At 43.6% G+C, this 23,307-nt stretch overlaps 1 protein-coding gene across 2 annotated transcripts in view; it reads right to left on the bottom strand.

Annotated features, from left to right (window-relative positions):
• Positions 1 to 21,668, bottom strand: part of SMARCA2 (SWI/SNF related, matrix associated, actin dependent regulator of chromatin, subfamily a, member 2) — a 184,017-nt gene extending 162,349 nt beyond the window's left edge. The window contains exons 1-3 of one of the 2 annotated variants that reach the window (XR_004443442.1): positions 20,551 to 21,668; positions 6,133 to 6,390; positions 2,060 to 2,189 (exon numbers count right to left, since the gene is read on the bottom strand). Coding sequence is in view for 1 of the 2 variants with exons in the window: in XM_033237198.1 (XP_033093089.1) it covers positions 2,060 to 2,189; positions 6,133 to 6,357 (355 nt within the window). In the remaining variant the exon portion in view is untranslated. The remainder of the gene's footprint in view (positions 1 to 2,059; positions 2,190 to 6,132; positions 6,391 to 20,550) is intronic. The other variant, XM_033237198.1, reaches the window with a different exon arrangement.
• Between the last annotated feature and the right edge of the window lie 1,639 nt (positions 21,669 to 23,307).

Genomic DNA, 23,307 nt, shown 5'->3' with positions numbered 1-23,307 from the left:
GGCTTTGAGGTACCTGAATAGTTTTCAACAGTGAGGAAAAGAAAGAGGACTTGTTACATATGAAGAAGAAAAGAAATATGCCGTATTTCTTTTAGCCATTGTGGTGAGTTGAATTGAATTGTGTTCCCCTTCCTCCAAAGTTCTAACCCCTAGTACCTGGGAATGTGCCTTACTTTGAAAGAGTATTTTGTTTCTTCTTTTTTTTTTTTTTTTTTGAGACAGAGTCTTGCTCCATCGCCAGGCTGGAGTGCAATGCTGCAATATCGGCTCACTGCAACCTCTGCCCCCGGGTTCAAGCGATTCTCGTGCCTCAGCCTCCCAAGTAGCTGAGACTACAGGCATGCGCCACCACGCCCAGCTAATTTTTGTATGTTTAGTAGAGACGGGGTTTCACCATGTTGACCAGGATGGTCTCGATCTCTTGATCTCGTGATCTGCCCACCTCAACCTCCTAAAGTGCTGGGATTACAGGCTTGAGCCACCAGGCCCGGCCTGAAACAGTATTTTTGTAGCTGTAATCACGTTAAGATGAGGCCATACTGCATTAGGGAAGGCCCTAATCCAATGAATAGTCCCCATAAAAAGAAGAATATCTGGGTCCGGCACGGTGGCTCACACCTATAATCCCAGCACTTTGGGAGGCCGAGGCAGGCGGATGAAGAGGTCAGGAGATCGAGACCATCCTGGCTAACACGGTGAAACCCTGTCTCTACTAAAAAAAATACAAAAAATTAGCCAAGCGTGGTGGCGGGCACCTGTAGTCCCAGCTACACGGGAGGCTGAGGCAGGAGAAGCCAAGCGTGGTGGCGGGCGCCAGTAGTCCCAGCTACACAGGAGGCTGAGGCAGGAGAATGGTGTGAACCCGGGAGGTGGAGCTTGCAGTGAGCAGAGATGCGCCACTGTACTCCAGCCTGGGCGACAGAGCAAGACTTCGGCTCAAAAAAGAAAGAAGAAAATCTGAACACAGACAGACACACAGGAAAAAAATCATGTGGATACTAAGGCAGAGATTGCAGTGATGCATCTGCAAGTCCAGGAATGCCAAGGATTGTTGGCAACCACCAGAAACCAGGAAGAAGCAAGGAAGGATTCTTCTCCAAAGCCTTCAGAGAGAGCATGGCCCTGCTGATGCTTTGATTTCAGACTTAGCCTCCAGAATTATATAAGAGGATACATTTCTGTTTGTGGTAATTTGCTATGACAGGCCTAGCCACCCACCAGAAATGACACGTAATTTCACTTCCAGATAAAGCTGTCTTATAGACAATGGGTAAGCATGCAATTTAAGGGACACAGGTGGTTCACCTTACCTTCACATCCACACTGTTGCTGGGAAGCAGGCCTAGATTCTCTTTCTGGCCCTCTCACCGATTGGACATGTAAACTTGGCAAAACAAAGTAAATTGTCCAGCTTTATCTTTTCCAACTATAAAACTGGGATAACATAATTTACCTTAAAAGATTACGATAGGCCGGGTGCGGTGGCCCAAGCCTGTAATCCCAGCACTTTGGGAGGCCGAGACGGGCGGATCACGAGGTCAGGAGATCGAGACCATCCTGGCTAACACGCTGAAACCCCGTCTCTACTAAAAAAATACAAAAAATTAGCCAGGCGAGATGGTGGGTGCCTGTAGTCCCAGCTACTCGGGAGGCTGAGGCAAGAGAATGGCGTAAACCCAGGAGGCGGAGCTTGCAGTGAGCTGAGATCCGGCCACTGCACTCCAGCCTGGGCGACAGAGCGAGACTCCGTCTCAAAAAAAAAAAAAAAAAAAAAAAAAAGATTACGATAAAGATTCTGGATAAAGTACATAGAGCACTTTGCAGACTGCTTGCACACATGATGGCTAGCAAAATTACTAGGACTTCAGAAATAAAATTTCCCATACAAGTCATCAGATTGTATTGGTGAGGACGGAGGTAGATTTCTATAAGGAAAAGAAACCTGCTGGATTTGATCTTCCTTAGACACACTGTTTGGAAGTCATAATTAAAACATCCAACAGGAAAGACTGAAAGACTATGCTCGGGAACCAGTAGCCAGTGTGTAGCTGACACAAACCTTGGCTGTGTTGATCCATTGGACTCTGGGGAGGGCCCATGCCTGGGTGAGGAGGTCGCATACCAGTGCCCTTCATGGATCCACAATGGATGTCTTCTACAATCCCCTTGTCATGTATCCCATCGATGGGCTGAAACATTTAAAGGACATCAGTTAGACACCTCTATAAGGGAAAACATTTCTATTTGGAGTTTTCAGACCCCTCCCTAAGTTCTTCAAAAGTGTGGCACAATCATTTACTACCTGTTCTAGAGTTAAAAAAAGGAGACTAGACCAAAAGGATCAGCAACCTATCTGTAAGTCAAATGTTAAGTCTTTAAACAGTAGATTTTTTTTTTTTTTTTTTTTTTTTGTAATATCGAAACAGGCGATGAAAATGAAGCCCTGGTCACAAGGTAGACAAATATAGGCTATTTTTCCATACCCTGGTAAGTAATCTTGAAACCTGTTATATGTTGAAGTTAGTCTGAAGTCTGAAGGAAGGCTGTTGGACACATCTGTGATGATCCAGTTTGTGGTAATTTTTCTTCATTGGAAGGAAAGGAATGATGGAAAGTTTAAAAGTTGAAACCACAGGGTTCCATGGCAGTTGGAAAGAGAGGAACAGACAGGATAGAGCTGTGAACGGGGGTGAATACTGAAAGGGAAAGAGTGTGCAACAGATGAAGCTATACTACAGAGGGAAGAGGAATGGAAAAGGTTAAAGGCACGGTTTGGAAATAAATAATGAACACAGGGGCTGGACCCAAAACTTGAGGCATAATATGTGACAGACATGCAATAAACAGCTATTGAATTGACATTAATCCAATCCAGAATTGGGCAATGGAGCATGTGTTTGAAAAAGGAAAAGTCTATTCCTCCCCAAACTGTAATAGCAATTTTCAAAACAGCCTGAAAGAAATATTTCCAGGAGTTTATAGAAACCAAATGACTTCAAGCAAGAAAGTATGAGTGTTTGCAGTTTTAGAGAAAAGAAAGTTAATTTCTGCAGAGTCAAAAGTATGCACTTGAAAAGAAGAAAAATGTATCATAAAGAGGATGTTCAGAAGAAAAATGGGAAGAATCTGGTATAAAGAGTGTCACTGAGTCTGTTAAATAGTAATAATAGAGAGGAAATCAAAGCAACACAGCAGATGTATTTAGGCCACTTGTTTATTTATTTCCAGTAATGTTGAAAAGCAAAAAGCTGAAGCCTCAGAGGGAGAAGGAAGAATAAGAGAAGAAATAAAGCTGCCTATAAAAAGAATGGAAAAAAGTGAAGGCATCTGGTCAGCAGGTGTGAGCTCTAAACCCGCACCCAGGTCCTCACGCAGGGAACTATCTGAGGGGTTGGGGCTAAGGAGAAGCAGGATGGCAAAAAATGCAAAACTCACAGAATGCGAGCAAAGCAAAACTAAAAAAGGGAGTATATAAGAGGGTAGAGAGAATATGAGAAAGTGGAATAAAAATGCTAGGACATAAAATGAAGGGATCAAAAGAGATAACAATAAAAACGATCCAGGAGAGGCCGGGCACGGTGGCTCACGCCTGTTATCCCAGCACTTTGGGAGGCCCAGGCCGGCGGATCACGAGATCAGGAGATCGAGACCATCCGGGCTAATATGGTGAAACCCCGTCTCTACTAAAAATACAAAAAATTAGCCGGGCGCTGTGGCGGGCGCCTGTAGTCCCAGCTCCTCCGGCGGCTGAGGCAGGAGAATGGCGTGAACCCGGGAGGCGGAGCGTGCAGTGAGCTGAGATCGCTCCACTGCACTCCAGCCTGGGAGACAGAGCAAGACTCCGTCTCAAAAATAAATAAATACATACATACATACATACAAACGATCCAGGAGAAAAACACAAAACTGACCCAACACTCACACGCTGAATTTTTAAGTGCTAAAGAACAATAAAGTTTAGCTAAGTATTTCCCTCACATTTTATCTTTCATTTTGAAGGTGAGATATTGTCAAATTATTCTGAAATTACGTAAGCCACTTAGAGGAAGGTTTACAAGTCATTGATCAGATCTAGAATATAGCTCCCAAATTAATTTAATCTCAACACAAAACAATTTCAGGACTTCCATATGTCAATACGTTCAATAGGTTCCCTGAAAAATATGACATGGAAAACAAGCAGCTTTATTTCTCTAGAGCTCTGACAAGCTAACAAATTTATCTGTTAAAAAAGGAGACAGAAACTAGGGAATGTTATATGGATACCCATAATACATTGTTAAATGGCAAAAAGGAAGTTTCAGAGGAATTAACAGAGACAATATGATTCTATAATAGTAAAAGAAAAGTAACAAAAATATTACACCAATATATACATATCTGTGCTTATACAGTATTTTTAATGAACATACAGAAAAGTAAGATAGAAAAAGCATGTACAACAAGCTGTTACTTGGGGTGAAGGTAGGATTATCTGCTTATGTCAGTATTGTTTTCCTTTTCAAAATAATCATATATTACTTTCCTGATTTGAAAATCATCAAATTACAACATTTTTAACAAAAGGATCTTCCCTTTTGGGCTCTGATGCCCTACCCTAAAACTGACCTAAAGTCCTACGTAACTAGAGGAAAGACTTGCTCTTTTCTGTGGTAAGCTTTTTGTTTTAAGCCAGGATCTTCCACAGCTTGTCTACTGTAATGGTTCATTCTATGTGTCAACTTGACTGGGCCTCAGGTGCCTAGATATTTGATTAAACATTATTTCTGGGTATGTCTGTCAGGGTATTCCTGGATGAGATTATCATTTGAATTCTTAGACTGAATAAATCAGATTGCCTCCAGCAATGTCGTGGGCCTCATCCAAAATCCATGGAGGGCCTGAATAGGAAAAAAAAAAAAAAAAAAGCTAGAGGAAACGAGAAGCTTTCTCTCTGCCTGACTGCTTAAGCTGGGTCTTCTCCTGCCCTCAGACTTGAACTTACTACATTGACTCTTCGGGCTCTTCGGACTCACACTGGAATGCACATCATCAGTTCTCCTGGTTCTTAGGCCTGTACACTCAGACTGGAACTATACCACAGGTTCTGCTGGGTCTCTAGCTTGGTGACTGCAGATAATAGACTCTCGGCTTCCATAATTGTGTAAGCCAATTCCTCATAATCAGTCTCTTGTTATATACATCTCTATCTCCTACTGGTTCTGTTTCTCTGGAGAATCCTAATGAATACACCCACTTAATGTCAAGAAGCAGCCCTGCCACCCTATCCACCTGTGATATCATCCCAAGGAGTGTAAAACCTCTACGTGTCTCATTAGGCAAAACCTTCAGGTAGTATGTAATGACCTCATAGATTTTTCCTGGCTATTGCTTACTTTCAAAGCAAACTGTCACAGAGGATCTTGTTTACTTTCTCAAAAGGCTGTTCTCTCTTCTTTGCATCTCCTGTGAAGGCATAATGCCAAATGGTACAGATACGATCATCCCCACAGCAACAATCCAAGCCTCATAAATAAAGGATAATTATAACCTTAGTCCAGAAACAAACAGCTGGACATGAGCTCTGCAAAAATCAGAACCTTCTTCCAAAACCAAAATAAAACTGCTTCACAGACAGACAGCAATGTGCATTTTAAGGATTCCCTAGAAACTATTTAATTTCAATAAAGCCCTTTTCCAAAAATCCTTTAGATAAGGACTTTTTCCTTTTACTCTTTGGGATCTAATTTTTGTTAATAAATGTCAACCTTTTTAGGAAATAATAATTTTCAGTATGTTCATTAGTGGATAAGTTACTTAACACAGATAGGAAAAAATAAGACTTATAGACTAATACACTAATTCGCCAAGACAAAAATACCTTCAACCCACAAATCACAGGATCTACTTGTCAGAACTGCATAGTCTATCTTAGTATTTTAAAAAGTCAACATCTGATCTTCATAACTGGTACAACATCTGTAGCAACAAAAGTACCTCACAATATGCGTTTTTAATAATATATGAGATATGTAAGACAAAGATCTTCCTTGATTTTCTTGTTAACAGCAGTAGAAAGGGGGATGGGGTTATGAGAAATATTAACCATCCACTTATCAGAAGTCGAGTGTGAATGGGAGAACAAACTCTTACCTTATGTATTTGATGCATGCTTTCCTGTGGGAAGTCTGTGGACCCCATCGTCGGCATAGGATGGGAGACACTCGGAGGTCCAGGACTTGGCCCCATCATGCTGTGGACGGAACCTGGGGAAGGTCCGGGTCCTGGACTGGGCCCAAGAATTGGCCCAGGGGAAGGCCCAGGCCCTGGCGAAGGCCCTGGGTGGGGCATCGCACTAGGGTCTGTGGGCGTGGACATCTACTCCCGTCTCTGCCAGTCAGTAGAGTAATGCTAAATTGAAAAGTAGAAAAAAGGAAGGCATGTTTTAAACATGATGTTAAGATCAGAATAAAACAGTTGTTAGCATTTGATGGTGCCATTTCTGTAAGAAACATCAAACAGAGCTGCCCTGTCTATTCCAGATGTTTGAGTGAGTGTGATATACATCCGTCTGCCCTAGTCTTTATGAAGACCACTTGTTTAAAAAAACACACACACTAAATGATTCCCCAGAAAAATATAAATCATCTAAGATACAAAAAGACTCACTGGAGAAACTCAAATTTAACACATAAGCAGAATTCTAAACAAGTTTGAAATTTATTACTGAAGTCAACAGATGCTCTCCATTACTTACTGCCTTGGACACCTTACAAGTCATTAACCCCCACAAACCCATTAAAATACAGAACCCTTTCAAAAGTATCCAACCAAGACTCATTTTCATAAGTGAGTGGGCATTCAAAACTTCAAGATAGTTATAATCTTCTAATCTGAGAATGAAAGAGAAGTCCTCCCAATCATGAAAAAAGCAAAGGCTACAGGAATCAGACAAATATGGGTTCAAATACTCATATTATGTAACTACTAGCTACTTTATTTAATGTTTCTTCTTTTGAGATTTCAATGCAATGACATGTGTGAAAAACACAGCTATAGTCTCCGCACAACAAATGGCCACCCTTACTTAGCACTGCTTTCCCCACTAACTCTACTCTACCAGAAGTGATCAGGAGGGACAGTTTAAGATGTGATCCTCTTGCCAGCTAATTAATTGAAGCAGAGACCCCTCGGACAGTTAAAACCAGGGATTTAGCTGGGTGCAGTGGCTCACACCTGTAATCCCAGCACTTTGGGAGGCTGAGGCAGGCGGATCACGAGGTCAGGAGATTGAGATCATCCTGGCTAACACGGTGAAACCCCGTCTCTACCAAAAATACAACAAAAATTAGCCAGGAGTGGTGGCGGGTGCCTGTAGTCCCAATTACTCGGGAGGCTGAGGCAGGAGAATGGCGAGAATTCAGTGAGATGAGATCACACCACGGCACTCCAGCCTGGGTGACAACAGAGCGAGACTCCATCTCAAAACAAAAACAAAAACAAAAAAAAAAAAACAGGGATTTGTCCCAGACCTGGCCCTGGTCAAGAATCTTGAGAGAAGTCATCCATGACTACTGGATCAGAGCTCACCACAGACGAGGTGTGGAAATTCTGGTTCTACAATTTCAGCAAAACTATATTCCACCACCCACACTCTAAGGTTTCTTGGCATCCCCATTGGAAATGCCTCATAGAGTGGGTACAACTGCATCTTGGATATGAGCCAGAATGAGTAAATAAGCTGTTTTTCACATTCTGATAGAGATCAATGATGCCAGCAAGATAGCTGAATACCACTAGCAACAGTAATCGTTCTATATTATGACGTTACCTTGGAGGCACACACCTGTACATGGAGAAACTTTTTGCTGTCAACCTCACAAAGTACAGAACGACATGCCCTAAGTGATTTACTTACCCATTGTTTAGTGGCAGAGATGGAATGAGACTGTGGTGGCCTAGTCACCATAGCAGGGCTCTTTACGCACAGTGGAATGACGGGCTGGAGGGGCAGTACAAAAAACACATTCTTTCCATTCCTAGCGACCCATCACTTGCACTGAATCTCTAGAGTATGAGGGCCATGAAGGCAGGGCATGCTTGGTTTCCCTTCCGCATTCCCAGCACCTCAACCAGCATATAGTCATAGCTCAAAAAGTATCTGATGAATCAACTGCAGAGGAAATTTCAAGGGCTATTAATAAAATCAACTCTTTAATTTTAACTTTAATTTTTCATATTTTTAGAGACAGGGCTTCTCTCTATTGCCCAGGCTGGAGGACAGTAGAGAGATCATGGCTCACTGCAGCCTCAAAACTCCTAGGTTCAAGTGATCCTCCCCCACCAGCCTCCCAAGTAGCTATGACTACAGGCGGCACCACCATGCCAAGCTAATTTTTTTTTATCTTTTGTAAAGACAGAGTCTCACTATATGGCCCAGGCTGGTCTTGAACTCCTGGCCTCAAGTGATCCTCCCACCTTGGCCTCCCAAACCACTGGGATTACAGGTGTGAGCCACTGCAGCCGGCTTCAGTTAATTTTATAAATAAAAACCACAGAGCGGTCAGGGTTTGAGTTGTGTTCCTATAAAGATATCCTTAAAGTGTAGGCAAGAATTTAGGTCATTTTGACAAGTAAATTAGAGCTAAAACACAAAGCAGTCAAAGGCTACTTCAGAGTGATCATAAGCAGTGGATCAAAACAGGACGAAGGGAACCCAGTACAAGTGGCTTCTAAATAACAGGGGAGCCTCAACAGTGAATTACAGCCTTGAATTCACAATTCACTAGAGAGCCCAATGTTATTATTTATTCTTTGTGATGAACAAAGCAGACGGAAGTAACTTTTTTTTTTTTGCTTTCCACCACCTCACACAGGTTCAGTCAGCATTTTAAATTTAGGAAGCTGACGTCAATTCAGGGCTACTACAAGATATAATGTTCTTTCATGTATATCAGTACACTAATACACCCTTTTATTTTTTAGTGAATAAAAGGAAATTGCTTACTTCCTGTTACGGTTTACACTGAAATCAGCTTCAATAGGTATTACAGTAATATACCACGAGTTTGAACAATGAAGATACAAATACTGTAGTTAGGCTGATATTCCTACTTTTAATATAATTGATGCCTATTAAATATGAAATTCTAATATATATTAGCCCATAACGCTACTTTCCGCTTGTATTATAATTTCCACCTGGGAATCTCAGAGAATGTTGTAATTACTCATATATAGTCCCATAAAAATGCTTCTCATTTTTTTGTTGAAGGAAACTATTAAAAATGTCTTAGAGGGAAAACATGTTACAAGGGAAGTGGAAAATTACGGGCATATAATTGGAATGTTAATATAGGAACATGTTATATAGGAAACTAATAAGAAGAGAACCTCAGATGCCTGGACTTCAATGAATGTGTGTGGCTCAGACTAACAGTAAAGTTTAACAAATGAAGAAACTTAGCCTGTGCCATATAACTGATGAATGGCAGAGATCTGGACTCTCATAGAACTTGATGTGATATTCACTGATGTCCCACTGGGAGCTGAGAGACCTGGGTTCTGGTCTCAGGGTCACCACCAACTCTGGGCCCTGGGAAAAGTGCCTTTCCTCTGGGGTCTTGACTTCCTCTAGGCTCAGGATAGGAGTATCTCAAAGGACCCTTCCAGCTGTCCATCCATGACTTGATGCCTGCTGCCTCCAGAGCATCTTGAAGACTTCATCCAAACCTGTGTGTTTGTTGGCAAGTCCATTAATGGACTCCCAAGGCAAAATCAGGGCTGCCCTCGGATCTGCTGTGGCTACCATCACCCAAGTATACCCAAGGGGAGGACTCTCAAAGATGAGGTCTATAATCCTGGCCTCTTATTCTTCCACTTCATTTCGGGTGGCACCTTTATTTTACAGTTCAAGTATATAATTAAACTTTCCCACAGTATGAAGAAACCTGGGGAAATAAATTAGAAAGAAGTGCTAGTCTCAAGCAGCACATCATTACTAAGTTAGTATGATTAAGGTTTAAAGTCCAGTATTGGTCAACTCCGCTTTTCCTTCACCAGCCCTGCTGGTATCCCCTGGACTCTCTGCCCCTTTCTTCTCCAAAGCACTAATGAGACAATAGAGATAGGGTGGTGATGAGAGCAGTAAGCATAGTAGGGTAGGCTGGAGGAGAGGGCCCAGATGGACTTCACAGGGCAGTGGTAGGTCTGCTCACATAATAACACACAAAATCTATTTTTACTTTGTGTTGGGAGAAGGAGGAAGTTTCACATTGTCACAGAAAAGAACAACCTGCTCCACAAGTATGTGTATGTGGCTAACAACATAATGACAAAAATGTTATCTGGGGAGAAAGGGACACAGCAACCTCCCATACATATGCATTGCTGGTCCCCATCTTCCCCCAGACCAAGACTCCTCGAGGGCCAAACCACTATGTTCTCAGGCAAGAATTTCTCAGCAGTATACTCTGTCTTGATTTCATCCTTACTTCCCACTTTCCCACATTCACAACTAGAGAGTGTGTGTTTTTAAAAAGAAGAGGCCCCAGAGGAACTTTCCAGAGCTCCAAACACCACAGTCATCCTCCCTTGGCCAAATCTCCATCCTCTGCCCTTAGCTGAAAGGCTCAGCACAGCTATCCGCATATTAAAAGGAGTTCCACTTCATGGAATTTTAAGGGTCACCACTCCAAAACTTGTGTCTTACAGTCTAATTGTAATCAACAGAAACACCAAAGACCCCCACATGTGGAGTAATATTTGAACACACCTATGTGTGTTTCCTAATAATTCTGGTAACTTGAAGAGACATTTTGCCACACCCCCATTGAAAAGATGAGCGCAGTAAGGCAGAAAGGGAAAACATAGCTTGCCCAAAGTAACATCTGCAACAGGAGAGAAACCTCAGGCATGACCTTTTATCTCTTGACTCCCAGTCCAACACTGAGCTATTACACGGATCAAGCAAGAAATGTTTCCACCAGAGTTTTCACCAGGCCTGAGCGATGTGCAGGGTTAGAAAATAGAAGACACAGAAAAAAATATCAGAAACAATGGGAGGGATATCTTGCAAGGACTAGGCTTTGGCTGTGATAATATATTAACTTATCACAGGCTAGAGAAGTAAAGAGAAGCCCTGAAATGTGAAACGAAGACAATATCATAAACTGAAAAGGTCGATGATGTTTTAGTTACTTATTCCCTACTATACCGAGTATCTACTACAAGGCATGCAGGGGGTACAAAAATGAAGAGAAGGCTTACCCCACAACTCTGGAAGTCTGATAGGGAAATGAGACTTGTGTATAAGTAGCAACAAGAGAAAAATGTTGAAAGATCCTACAGGACACGGGGGGGTACAGCTAAACTATCCAACACAGCCATAGAGTAGGAGACATTACTTTTAGCTCAGAGGGTAGAGGAGAGAAAGGAATTAGGTAAAGTGTAATGGAGAAGGTAGCATTTCAGCAAGGCCTTTACGTTAATAAAAAAAAAAAAAAGTTCCCTAGAAACTTTTGGTTTCTAGTCACAGAGTTTGGGGAAGCACACCAACCTTGACAATATCAAATTGCTCTTTACCAAACTTCGTAAGAAAGCACAAGGAAATCTTGGATCTCCAGCCTGTCTTTTTTCACTGCTCACTTTACAGAAAAACTTTGAGGTCCAGGTTAAAGGTGGGATATCAGAAATAAAAGTTAGGCCCAGTCCACATCTCTAAGAATATCCCAGTCTTATTAGCGTTCTGGCTGTTACAGGAGAACTGCAAGGTTCAGGAGATAGTTAAGATAAGAGTTCTTTTTATGTCTGCTTGCTGATTCAGAACATCTCCCCTGACCTGAAGGGCTGCCTCTTGTTTTCTATGTGGCTTTCTCTATAAATGAATTGATAATTCACCCACAAGAAGTAGCAACATCTTTAGAACTGGGCCTCAAGCACTGTTATTCTTAATGGGGAAGCAGTGCGGGGGTAAGGAGAACAGCAATGCAGATAAAGGAAATAAATCTACTCAAAGTTTCTTTTTTAGAGGCCAAGGTTGTCGGGATAAGCGGTGAAACATTACCAAGGCCCACATTGCTTCTTGGTCTGAGCTGTGCAACTTTAAACAACGCATAATGTGATTTGTACCACAGATAAAAATCGCACTTGGTTTTGAAGTTAACATTATAAGTTGCTCCATCAAGACGCTAGAAAATCATTGAAAACATTTCTTCAGCATTCTTGTGGTTATTCACGACACTTTCCCATTCGTTTCAAAGTCAAATACGTTTTTTAAAAGTTGTTGGATTAAAACTTTCCTCTGTTCCTTGGGCTTCTGTGAACTCTCCTTCATCTTTCAATCAGGGAAACAAATTAGGATGTGTGTGAGCTGCTACCCTCACTTTAAATAAACTGCCTTGGGAACTGTCCTTGCCCAGAGTCAGACCTGGCAAAGGCTGTGAGGCAGCTCTGTGCACAACAGAAGATAACAACAAACTCGGGCAGCAGCTAATTAGTCCCCCATGAACCTCAGACACTGCCTTAATAGGATCCTGCCTCTTAACATTACCACCCCTATAGATACCATGAGTTGCCATCTCAAAAGAGTCTACCTGTGATGCAATTTCATGCTCTTTCCATGAGGACTGACAATGGTCCCACAAACGAAAAATTGTTTTAAAAAGGGAATTTACGAGAAAACCCAAGTGTTAGAAACCCTTTAGCAAAGCATTCTCTACTCTAAGACTCATGTCCATCAGTAGTTATAAAGGTAATCACAGATGACTATCACTTTTAAAATTCAGTGGAACCCAAACTGCTGGGCAAACTGGTCAAAACAAAACCTAACAAACTAAAAAAAAAAAAGTTAGTTTCAAATCATGACACCCTGAAAGGTAGCAGGTCATGTATGTTTACACATATGCCTGTCTCTCCTAGCTTAGGCCCTTTTGCAAAGCAACCTCATTCTGGATGTTGATAAGAATCAACAATAGCCACTTCCTTTTCTGTCTGCCAAGATAAGTTTATTTATACTTTAAACATATAAAAAGAAGAGTCTGAAATACATACTTTAAAAACCTCTGGTTGAAATGGCACATTTTTACTAAAGAGTAAAAAACTCAACCATCATATGCTGAATGAAATAAAGTTACATGATAGGTACTCATTAAATGTCAACTGGCCCTGACTTTCATAGTAGCAACAATTCAACAATGAACTCCAAGTTCATTGCAGTTAAAATGGGTAACAGCCATTAATGATGTTAATATCATTTTTTAATATTTTAAAAAATCACCAAATGAGTTCATTTAACTTGAGTTTCGAGCTCCTTACTTACAAAATAGAGATAATAGTAGCTGACTACAACTTCAATTTTGATACGAATCAAATAAAATATGAGATATGAAGATACCTTGTGAGCTATCATATGCTCGCATTATTGCCAGGATCCTTCTAACAGCTTCAATTCCCAATCCGGACTTGAATCCACAATTTGCCAGATTAATCTAAAATATTGCTTTGTTCATGTATTCCCTTGCTCAAAACTTCTGAGACAAGCCTCCAATACAGATTGGGTAAAATATTCATGCTTTAGCTTGCAAGTCAAGTCTTTCCACAATCTCCGACTTTATCTTCTGAAAATTCTCCCCAACTGGAACTTCTTGCTCCAGGCAACCAGGTCAAAACAGGTACATTGGTCTTTCCATGTTCCTTCAGGCCGGGTCTCTGTGATCTCGGGGCTTTCTTCTGATCTGGGATGCTCAGATGCCACCACCCCAACCTCTGCCCTACCCCTACAGCAACCTTATCCCATCTCAAAGACCTTATCTACCCCATCAACTCAAGAAAGCTCATCCTGATCTCTCTCTTTGTGTATCACATGGCCCATGCACTTTACCATTTGTTATTTATATTCAATATGCTATTATAAATACAATATTAAATGTTCAGGTACATTCTTCAAAACACATAAATCATCAATTACAGATCATCTATTTTTTACAGAATTTTGGACTTTGCTTAATGGTCTTTTAGTATAGCACAACAGCAAGCCACAAAATAATTGTGAATATTTGCAAAGCCATTGATTACACGCCCAGTTCAACAAAGCACAGGGGAAGATGGGAGAGGGCTTCCTTCAGGACATCCAGTTTCCATGTGTGATAACGCATCTCCCAGTGGGATAGTAAAAACTGAAATATACCACATCAAGTAGGTAAAGAAATATAGAATCATCCTGAACCAGAAAAATACATTTTAACTGTAAACTGATAGAGAATTTCCCTTGGATAACCTGTAAGCCAATAGATGATGTTCCTTTTTGGTTAGAGATTTTTACCATTTTTAAGGAATTTTGAATTCCAAATTCTGAATTTAGTCTTTTTTTTTTTTTTAAGGAGGGAGTTTCAATTATATTTAATGGTTTTCAAACTTTAAATATTATTTCAACTTCTGTGGGCCCCATTCATCAACTTACAAAACGGCCAGCCCATATTTAAATTAGGCCGGTTTCTAAAAAGTTTCTAAAATATTAGTGCTTGCATAGATGTAGATGATATATTGGCAAAAGATTGATACTTAAGGCCAGGCGCGGTGGCTCAAGCCTGTAATCCCAGCACTTTGAGAGGCCGAGACGGGCAGATCACGAGGTCAGGAGATCGAGACTATCCTGGCTAACACGGTGAAACCCCATCTCTACTAAAAATACAAAAAACTAGCCCGGCGAGGTGGCGGGCGCCTGTAGTTCCAGTTACTCAGGAGGCTGAGGCAGGAGAATGGCGTGAAGCCGGGAGGCGGAGCTTGCAGTGAGCTGAGATCTGGCCACTGCACTCCAGCCTGGGTGACAGAGCGAGACTCCGTCTCAAAAAAAGAAAAAAGATTGATACTTAAATTGATACTAATCCACCTAAAAGTACTATAGAATATTGAGATTTTTAAAAATGTTTTAAATCTTACAGGTATATAGCCAGATTATAATTGTTCAAATATTCTGGAAGTCTTAGCTATCTAATAAAATATCCTAATTCATACTAGGCTTCAATTATATAATAACGTATTACAAACCCAGAAGTCCAAAAGGACATTATGTCAGAGTTTCAGGCCAAAATCTTGTATTCCGTATCTAAAGCATCATTCCAAATGTGTAAATTAATGAAGTGTTTATTTCAAACATTCAAAAGACCAGCTATTTTGTTCCTGAATTTCACTGACTCTAGTCTATGTTTTTCTGAGGTATAATTATTCAAGCATCTTTAACGATATCTTTACAACTTTTACTACTTAAAAGCTCTCTCTCTCACATATCCTACACTTTCAAGAAAAAGTGCTATATTAACATGGAAAATAATAAAGTCATAATAAACAGTAAGAAAGCTGCAGTTGTACAAATCCAGGTTGCAAGATCCCATTTAACTTAATGATAAATATCTTATGTAAATAAATATGCCCTCTTTCATAATGACTCTGGCAGAACATAGTTTTAGACTCCTATACTCCCTTGTAAGTATAAAGTCGTAAGATTCTATATAGAAAAAATAATCACTCCAGGCCTTCCTAAATATGCTATCAAATAAATTACCACCATGTGTATTTTCTACTCACAACTACTTAGGGAATGACCCATGACTTTATTAACCGGCTAAAGGTCAGAGTCCCCTAATAAGAACTCTTCCAAAAGTGACAGAAAATTCACATCCTCTATTGGCCAAAAACATCTCCAAAACACAACATTTAAAGGGAAAAAAACAATTTAGAAGATAATTCTTTTACACTAAAAAGGAGAAATCAGAAATAGCCCCCAAATATTGTTTTCATATTAGGGAAATGTTCTCATCTGCTCACAAGAAATACAGCAGAAGAGAAATGTAACTCATATAGTTTTCTAAGGTAACTCATGTTAACCAAAGAATTTGTCCCTATTGTCCCTTAAAATCATCTTGACCAGAAACAATGAGAATCAAATCTTAAAAGTGGTTAAATCAGGTCCTACCAACACTTCTTCCACTTGCAAATGCTGGGAAATAGTCCTTAGTATTACATTTGTGATAATTCAGTTGTCCTCATGGCAGCATGTCAAGATGTCATAAATAGTGATTTATTATTTCTCTGGGGTATCAAAAAGCTGCTGACCTAGGAGAGTTTGACAAAGGCCTTGTTTACAAAGGAAGACTTCTAAAGGAGGAAAAAAAAACAAGAAAACACTGGAGGACAGCACCATTTTATAATTTATAAAAGTCTTTTTTTATGCTCTTGCTGTAATGTGTAATAATAAATGTCAAAATATTACAGTAATATAAGAAGCATCACAATTAACTTTTAGAAAAGGATGTGAAATGCTTTTATACTGGCCTGTAGAATGATTTATCTTAAACTTAATCAAAGAAAAAAATTTTAAATACTTATCTGCAAAAGTGTTACTTTCTAGTTATACCATGTCAGGAATACTTTAAACAGAATTCAAGCATTAACAATATAATACAAGCTGAGGCACTTCTTTTTTTTTTTATCAATTCTAAGCCTCAGGTGTTGGTCAAAGCACTTTTCAAGAAACTTGACGAGAAATGCTCAAAAACCACTTTACAAACGAACAAAAGAAAAGATCTAAGGCTGCTTTGAACATGCTCTTGTGGTGAATATTTTCTGTGAAACACCACAGTGCAGCTAGTCCTGATGCTGGGCTGTAACTGATATAAGTCATAAGAGAAAGGCTGCATTGAAGGAAGCCCTCCCTCCCCACACCCTCTTCAAGGGTTCCTCATTCATTTTAAATGTTCTTTACAAAAAATGGCATCTCTCTGATGCCCCGAAGGTAGATGGACCTCTGATCTATTGGGTTGTTTTTATTTTATTTTTTCCCCTCAGTCTACCGCAATAAGTATCTTTTGGACCTAACAGGTGTCTCTAAATCCCCTCTTTACAATAGCAAACATTTGCATTGTAAAGAAGCATTTGAGGAAAAAAAGAAAGCAAGTCCAGGAGAATAAAAGAGCAATTAGATTCCTAAAAGAAAAAGTGTGTCTCATTTTGCATAACAATGCAGCAACTAGGATTCAAATCTGCCACGCCTCTTAACACTTCACCAGTGTGCTAGAGGTAGCCTGGAAGCCTAAAACGCCAATGCTGGCCAACAAGCTTCTGGTAGTGGCCCCCCAGATAGCAGATGGAAAATATTACTGCAAATATTTGAATGTTAATATGTAAGTATACACATACATAACATTGGGTATGGCTTTTTAAATTATTATTAGGGTTCTCAATGGTTTCTGAGTTTTTGGTGGTTAGATAGAAATTTTCTACTACTCAACACCCAAGCAACAATCTCATTATTTATGCAAGCATTCTCTCTTCAGACAAGCAAGGCACACAACCAGGTGTAAATTTTAAGTCTTTTGAAATGAAAGTTTGAAATTTAACTCGCTATTGGTAAGGCAGAAATGTTAAAAATAACCACTCAATGCAGTAAACAAACTGTGTATCCTTAATGTCTATCTTGTGCTCTAAGAGTACACATATAAAGTCATACATGCCTACATGACGACCAGAAAGGAGACAATGATGACACCTCTCCAAAAAATTACTAGCCCAGGTCGCTTTGCTTTTTCCAAAGCACTAACCTCCATCAGGTTAGGGAGGAGGAAAAAAAAAGAGACAACCTTGCAAAACTCACCCAAAAGTTATATAAACAAAGGAGGGGAGAAGCCCAGTCTAGGCTTTGCACCCATGTGCTACTAAAATTACATAACACCCGGTGCAGACATTGAATAAGGAATGGATTCTGCACAACACCCCCACTCCCTCGGCTCCCAAGCCTTCCTCATTCCCTTAAAAAATCCAAACGCCTGGCAAGAGCTAGTGGACGACTTTGAATATTTATTTTATTGCTGGAGTAAATCCTGCGAGAGTTGGAGGTACGTTTAGGCCCGAAGTTTGAATGTGCAACAGCCCCGGGGCGCAGCGACTCACACTCTCCGGACCCGGAGGAGAAAGAACTGACAAGCAACAGCAGCCAGCAAGGCCTTCTTCCCCCTCATGGTGCCTCCCGCTGGAAAGTTTTCCACGCAATCGATCCGAGGACAAGGAGCCCATTTCCCCCGCCTGCCTGACTTTGCAGGAAAGGCGAGCCGGGAGAGCGGAGGGGGCTGGCAGGGAAAAAACTGGAACGCTCCGCACACAGCCGGCGGCAGGGCTGCGCAGGCTCCTTACCTGGAGGACGCGGAACAAAAAGGGGCGCGGGGTTCGCGGAGCTTGGGGTGGCGGCGCGGCCGGCGCACAGGAACCGGTCTCCGAGCCGCAGCTCTAGGCCCGCGCCACAGCCCGCGGCCCGGCCCCCGCCGCAGCCGCTTCCTCCCTCGCGCGCGTCATGTCACGGCAATCAAACATGTCTGTGTGCTGTGTGCGCTTCGTTGCTGTGACTTCCTGATTCTCCGCCGCTCGCGCGCGCACACACACACATTCACAACCACACGCACACGCCACCCCCACCAGCCCTCGCCACCAAACCTCGCCTTGTCCTTCCCGGGCTCCAGGGGAGGGTGCGGGCAGGAGCAGCTGCCCGAGCCGCTGCTCCCGTCGCACTGGCTCCTGCGCGCACAACACACACTCACACTCACACTCACGAGCAGACACACTCGCGCCGGCCGGGAGGGCGCGGAGGCTCGAGCCGCGGGAGCTCGCCACCCCCTCCCACCCCTCCACCCTACTTAGCCGCCCTGCCAAACTTTTTTTTTCCTGCCTGATCCACGTCCAACTTCCCTCCACCCCACCCCCCAAGCAGCCCAGCCAGCCCCGCGCTCACCACCATCCGCAGCAAACGGCAACCCGGATAAAAATAATAATGCAATCCAGGCGGCGGAGGCAGAGGCGAGCGATCAGACACTGGCAGGAGGCGATTTCCCCGCGTGTACCGGAAACCGGCCCAAGTGCCCCGGCCAACGCGCGGGTGTCCCCTGGAGCCCGCACTGCCGCGCCCCGCCCTGCGCGGTGTAACTGCGCCCAGGCTGCGAGGCCTGGTGCGGGGCACTGAAAGCACTGTGCTCCGTGTGAGCCCTGCGACCGGAGGGCGCCGAGGGGCTGGCGCGCCGGACCGGTTATTTAGGGAAGTGCATCGCGACACCTTTGCAGATGGCATGGCCGTGTTTTGCAACGCAAACGGGAGGAGGGAGGACGGCCGGGTGGAGGGGGAGAGCAAAGGAAGGGGTAAACCAGATTGGGATGGGAATAAAGCAAACTCCTGAGCAGGGAGCGAGAAGGAAGGAGTGCGTGTCATCGTTAAGAGGAGGCTCCTACTCGGTCTCCCCGCCTCCCGCCCTCGCCACCCCCCTATTCCCTCCCCACCGCAGCCCTTCCCCTTCCCGGGCGAATGACACCGCCGCTGCCCGATGGTGCACGGGTCCTGTTTGTGACAGTCAGGCAGAGAAGATTATCCGGATCATGGCCTCCCCGGCCCGCAGCCGCCGTGGCTCTCCCGGGTCCCGGCGCGCCCCTAGCACCCGGACGATGGCAGGCGCCCCACGCCCGCAGCTCCCGCGGCGCTAGCAAGGGGAAGACGCGAAGCAAAAGAACACAGACCCGCGGAGAGGAAGGGCAGGGAAACGGAGCCTGGCGGGCACCTCCGTGCCCGACCTCCTTGGGGGCCTCCTCCCTCCCCTCCAGCAGTGCGGCCCGGGCCGGACATCCCGAACTTCAACACCCGAGCCTGCGCTGCCGCCAGGTACAGGGGTAGGGACGTCCGCAGCGCCCGGGGCGCAGCCCCCTGTCAGCCCCTTTGCCTAAAGGCCTGCCTACCAATCAGCGTCCCCATCCACGCCGGAGGAAACGCGGAAAGTGGAGGTGACACCTCCGATCAGGCACGCACCGGCCCCGCGGCAGTGGCCACCGCCACCTCTGCGCGTCAGCTCGGGCTTCTCCCGCTGCGATCCGCTCACGTCTCCGCAGCCGGAGCCCTTTAAACAAGTCCCTGGGAAGCGGGTGGCAGCAGTGATCGCTGGCGCCCCGCCGCCAGCCTGGGCTCCTCGCCCTCCTTTCCCGTTCCCCTTCCAACTCTTCCGGGGAGGGTACCTCGGGATGAACAGTAGCGTTTCCATCCTCCTCCCCTGTACCCCAGGCCTTCCCCCTCCAGCTGCCACCCCCTCCCCCCGCCTCGCTTTTAAGGGGATGGGGGGTATTGCAACCTGGCCGAATGTGTGTGTTGCAACCTTGAGTTGGCAGCGCATCTGACTGCCTACTCAGGATCAAGGCTGTGGTTTGTTGGGATTTTTTTCCTCCTTTGCCCCCTTGAAGTAGTAATTATTACTGTTATTATTAGAACAGCAAGGTTCGGTTGAAACTTTCTCGTTTCTTCCACCGCCACCTGGGAGCTGTCGTTACAGCATTCCACCTGAGGCCCGCGGGGAGGAGGCGGGCTTTTTTTGTTGTGGCGGTTGGCCCGCCTGTTTGTTTTGGTCTCCTTGCATGCACAATAAATAATAATTAGGATAATAATGAATAATCCCTGGCGAAGGCGGCGCGGTGCTGGAGGGGTTTGCGCGGCGGCTGCAGCTGGGCGGCCGAAGGGAGGGGAAAGAGGAGAAAAGAGTTGTAAGTTATATTTACCTTGCTCGCGAGGAGTGTGCTGGCTGAATCTCTTCCCTCTCTGAGTCACCCAGAGTACAGAAACAGAGGGAGAGAAGACTAGATTATGAATATGACTTCATTGATGACAGCCGTCCCCTCCTCTTCCTAAACTCGGGCTCCGCCCAGCGTCCCACCCTCGCCTCCTCCGCGGGCGCCGGAAGACGCGCCGCAGTTGGCCCCGCGCGCCGCTCCTCCCTGCCCGCCCGGGCGCGGGTTGGCGGGACGCCCCTGTCACTCGCCCAGCTCAGCGACTCCGGGAGCGCGGGGGGAGGAGGGGGCGGTGTGCAAGAATGTGGATCGAGACTGCTCTACTGTATGCGTGGATCCGTGTGTGTCTGCAAGGCGCCGGCTCTCGGGCCGTGTTTGTGCCTGGAGCAGAGAAACTGCGCAGGATGCAGAAAGCCCCAAGCGCTGCTGGAGTTCGGCGCCCGCTATCCCTTTCCTGCGAGTCCTCTTCCGCGGGCCTGCGGGGCTCCTCCAGGGAGACTGGGGAAGAGGAGGAAGCGAAGCAAAAAGGGAGGGCAGCCGTAGTAATAGCGCGTAGTAGTTTGGGGGTATGTGGAGAAGGTGCTGGAATTTAACTGTGCCTCCGCCTGCCAGTGCGAGCCTGCAGAGAGAAAGGGAGGGGATGGGGGGGAGGGCTCCGAGTGGCACCAAAGCTGTTTGTGGCACAGTGTTGACTGTGGAAAAAACGGGCATTGTCGTGCTGGCTGAAACTTTTTCTCCCCCTTCCCCAAGGCTGTCATTATAAATCTGCCCCCTATTCCCCGTAAAGAAAAAAAAAAAAAAAAAAGGAGGCGGGCACAAAGAACATTCCTGCCAAATCTGTCTCTTCCCTGAAGGACTGCAAGCTTCCAAATGCCAACGAGGGAGAAACAGCTGAGAGGCTGAACGCCTTATAAATAAGTAAACCCACCCTAACCTCTCTGTTTACTTCGTGGACTAGACACAGCACTATAACCTTCCCTCACCTGCCATCTTCGCTAAAATGTTTACAAAAATACGGCAAAACAATCCCTGGGGTCGGGGCTGGCGGGTTAGGGGGTGGCTGAAGCATGGAATCTGGTTTTGATTTAAAAAGAGGAATAAATCTCTTATTCTCTGCAGACCGTAGTCTCTTCCCTCTCACCCCGCATTTAAGACCAATTAAGGCTACAAATTGTAATCTGCTGGCAAGTCACGGTTTTGAGACCTCTTTGCTCCAATTTTCCTTGAAATACAGTACTTTGGCCGGACCAGTAGGTCAGTGTTTGGTGAGACAATTTTATTTTTAGTTTTATGAAGTGTGAAAGAATGTTAGGAGATTTTAAATCAGGGCCCTATTATTTTAGACTCAGATTAATGTAGGTGCTTGACTCTTAAAATTAAAACTGTTCCTATGCAGTAGTGTTATGAAAAGTATGATTTATCCCTTATTTCGTAATGTAATGGCTTAAATTAGTCATTCAAAGTGCACTGTGACTATCTGGTTGAGGATTTTTCCCCCTAGAGTAAAATCCTATTTTAAGACCATTTTACTGTTGCAAAATTGACTCCATTTGAGCAACTGGGTCTGAAATGCAGTTCTAGGATGCTTAAAACTTCAAGCTGGATAAATTGAAGACAAGAAGTAATGGAAAGAACGCCAAATACTGCCATGTAGTCATTAAGAAGCAAGAATTGTTTATATCACTAGTCCACTGCTGGCTGAAGCAGAGCCCACCAGGGCACCATTTTCATGATGGCTAGGAGTGTTGGTGATCACCCACCCTATAGCTTTCTAAGGTCTTATTACTTGCTTATTAACTTTAGCTTCATCATTTTCTGTCTATCTTGAAGTGAACCTCAAGACAACAAAAGGTAATATGGCTAAGAGAAATAGAATATAGTGTGCCCTGAAGGATCCATTGTAAGAACTTGCTTTTCTGCCTGAGGATATGCCGGTGTAACCATTAACTGAGAAATATATAGTGAGAAATTTTAAACAAGATTAGTAGTGTAGTAAAAGTGTAACATAAATATTAACTTCTAACTGCCTAATAAGTCGCAACTAATAATATAGCCAGATGACCTAGCTGTCTCTAATAAAGAGATTTAACCTAATAGCAATGCTTATTACATTGAGAGTATTAGGTTTTAATTTTTTAGGGTCTTAATTTGTTTCCCTGGCATGCCAACCTCGCATGCCAATTTTCAGAAATTGATAACTTCACTTTCATTCCCTTGTGAATAAATGCCGTTTATCCCCTTAAGATTGTACCTCCACTTGCCATGCAAATCCTCAAAAAACAAAAACAAAACCCAATCAATTAGTAAGTCCCTGGAGAAAGAAACTGTCCATTCCTTCTGGCATTTTGTCAGAGGGAAAGTAAAGAAGAAAACATTCCCTTTGTTATATGTGTATATTCTTCAGCTCATACAAAATTTTGATGTCATCCATGGAGGCGTTGGTGTCCATGTATTGTATATGCACAGCTATGGGAATTGAAAATAAAATATATCATTGGGAACAGAGATTAAATATAGACATTGCATCTCCCTCTCCCTTCACATTGGTCTAAGAAAGCACCACCTTCCCCCATCACCCTTCAAGTCTTTCCTCTAAAAATTCTTCTTGTTTGTAGTTTGTACCCCAGCAGTTAGGAATTTTATAAAATAAGGCCTAAACTCAGGAGAAATGAAAAGGCAGCATCATTCACTTGGTACAAAAAGAAGATTGTAGAACATATAGCATGAGTTTCACCTCTGAGGTAAAAT

Source organism: Trachypithecus francoisi, unplaced genomic scaffold (genome assembly GCF_009764315.1).
Source record: "Trachypithecus francoisi isolate TF-2019V2 unplaced genomic scaffold, Tfra_2.0 Lachesis_group16, whole genome shotgun sequence".
In the NCBI taxonomy this organism is placed as follows: Eukaryota; Metazoa; Chordata; class Mammalia; order Primates; family Cercopithecidae; genus Trachypithecus; species Trachypithecus francoisi.
This window is presented reverse-complemented; position numbering and strand designations above follow the sequence as displayed.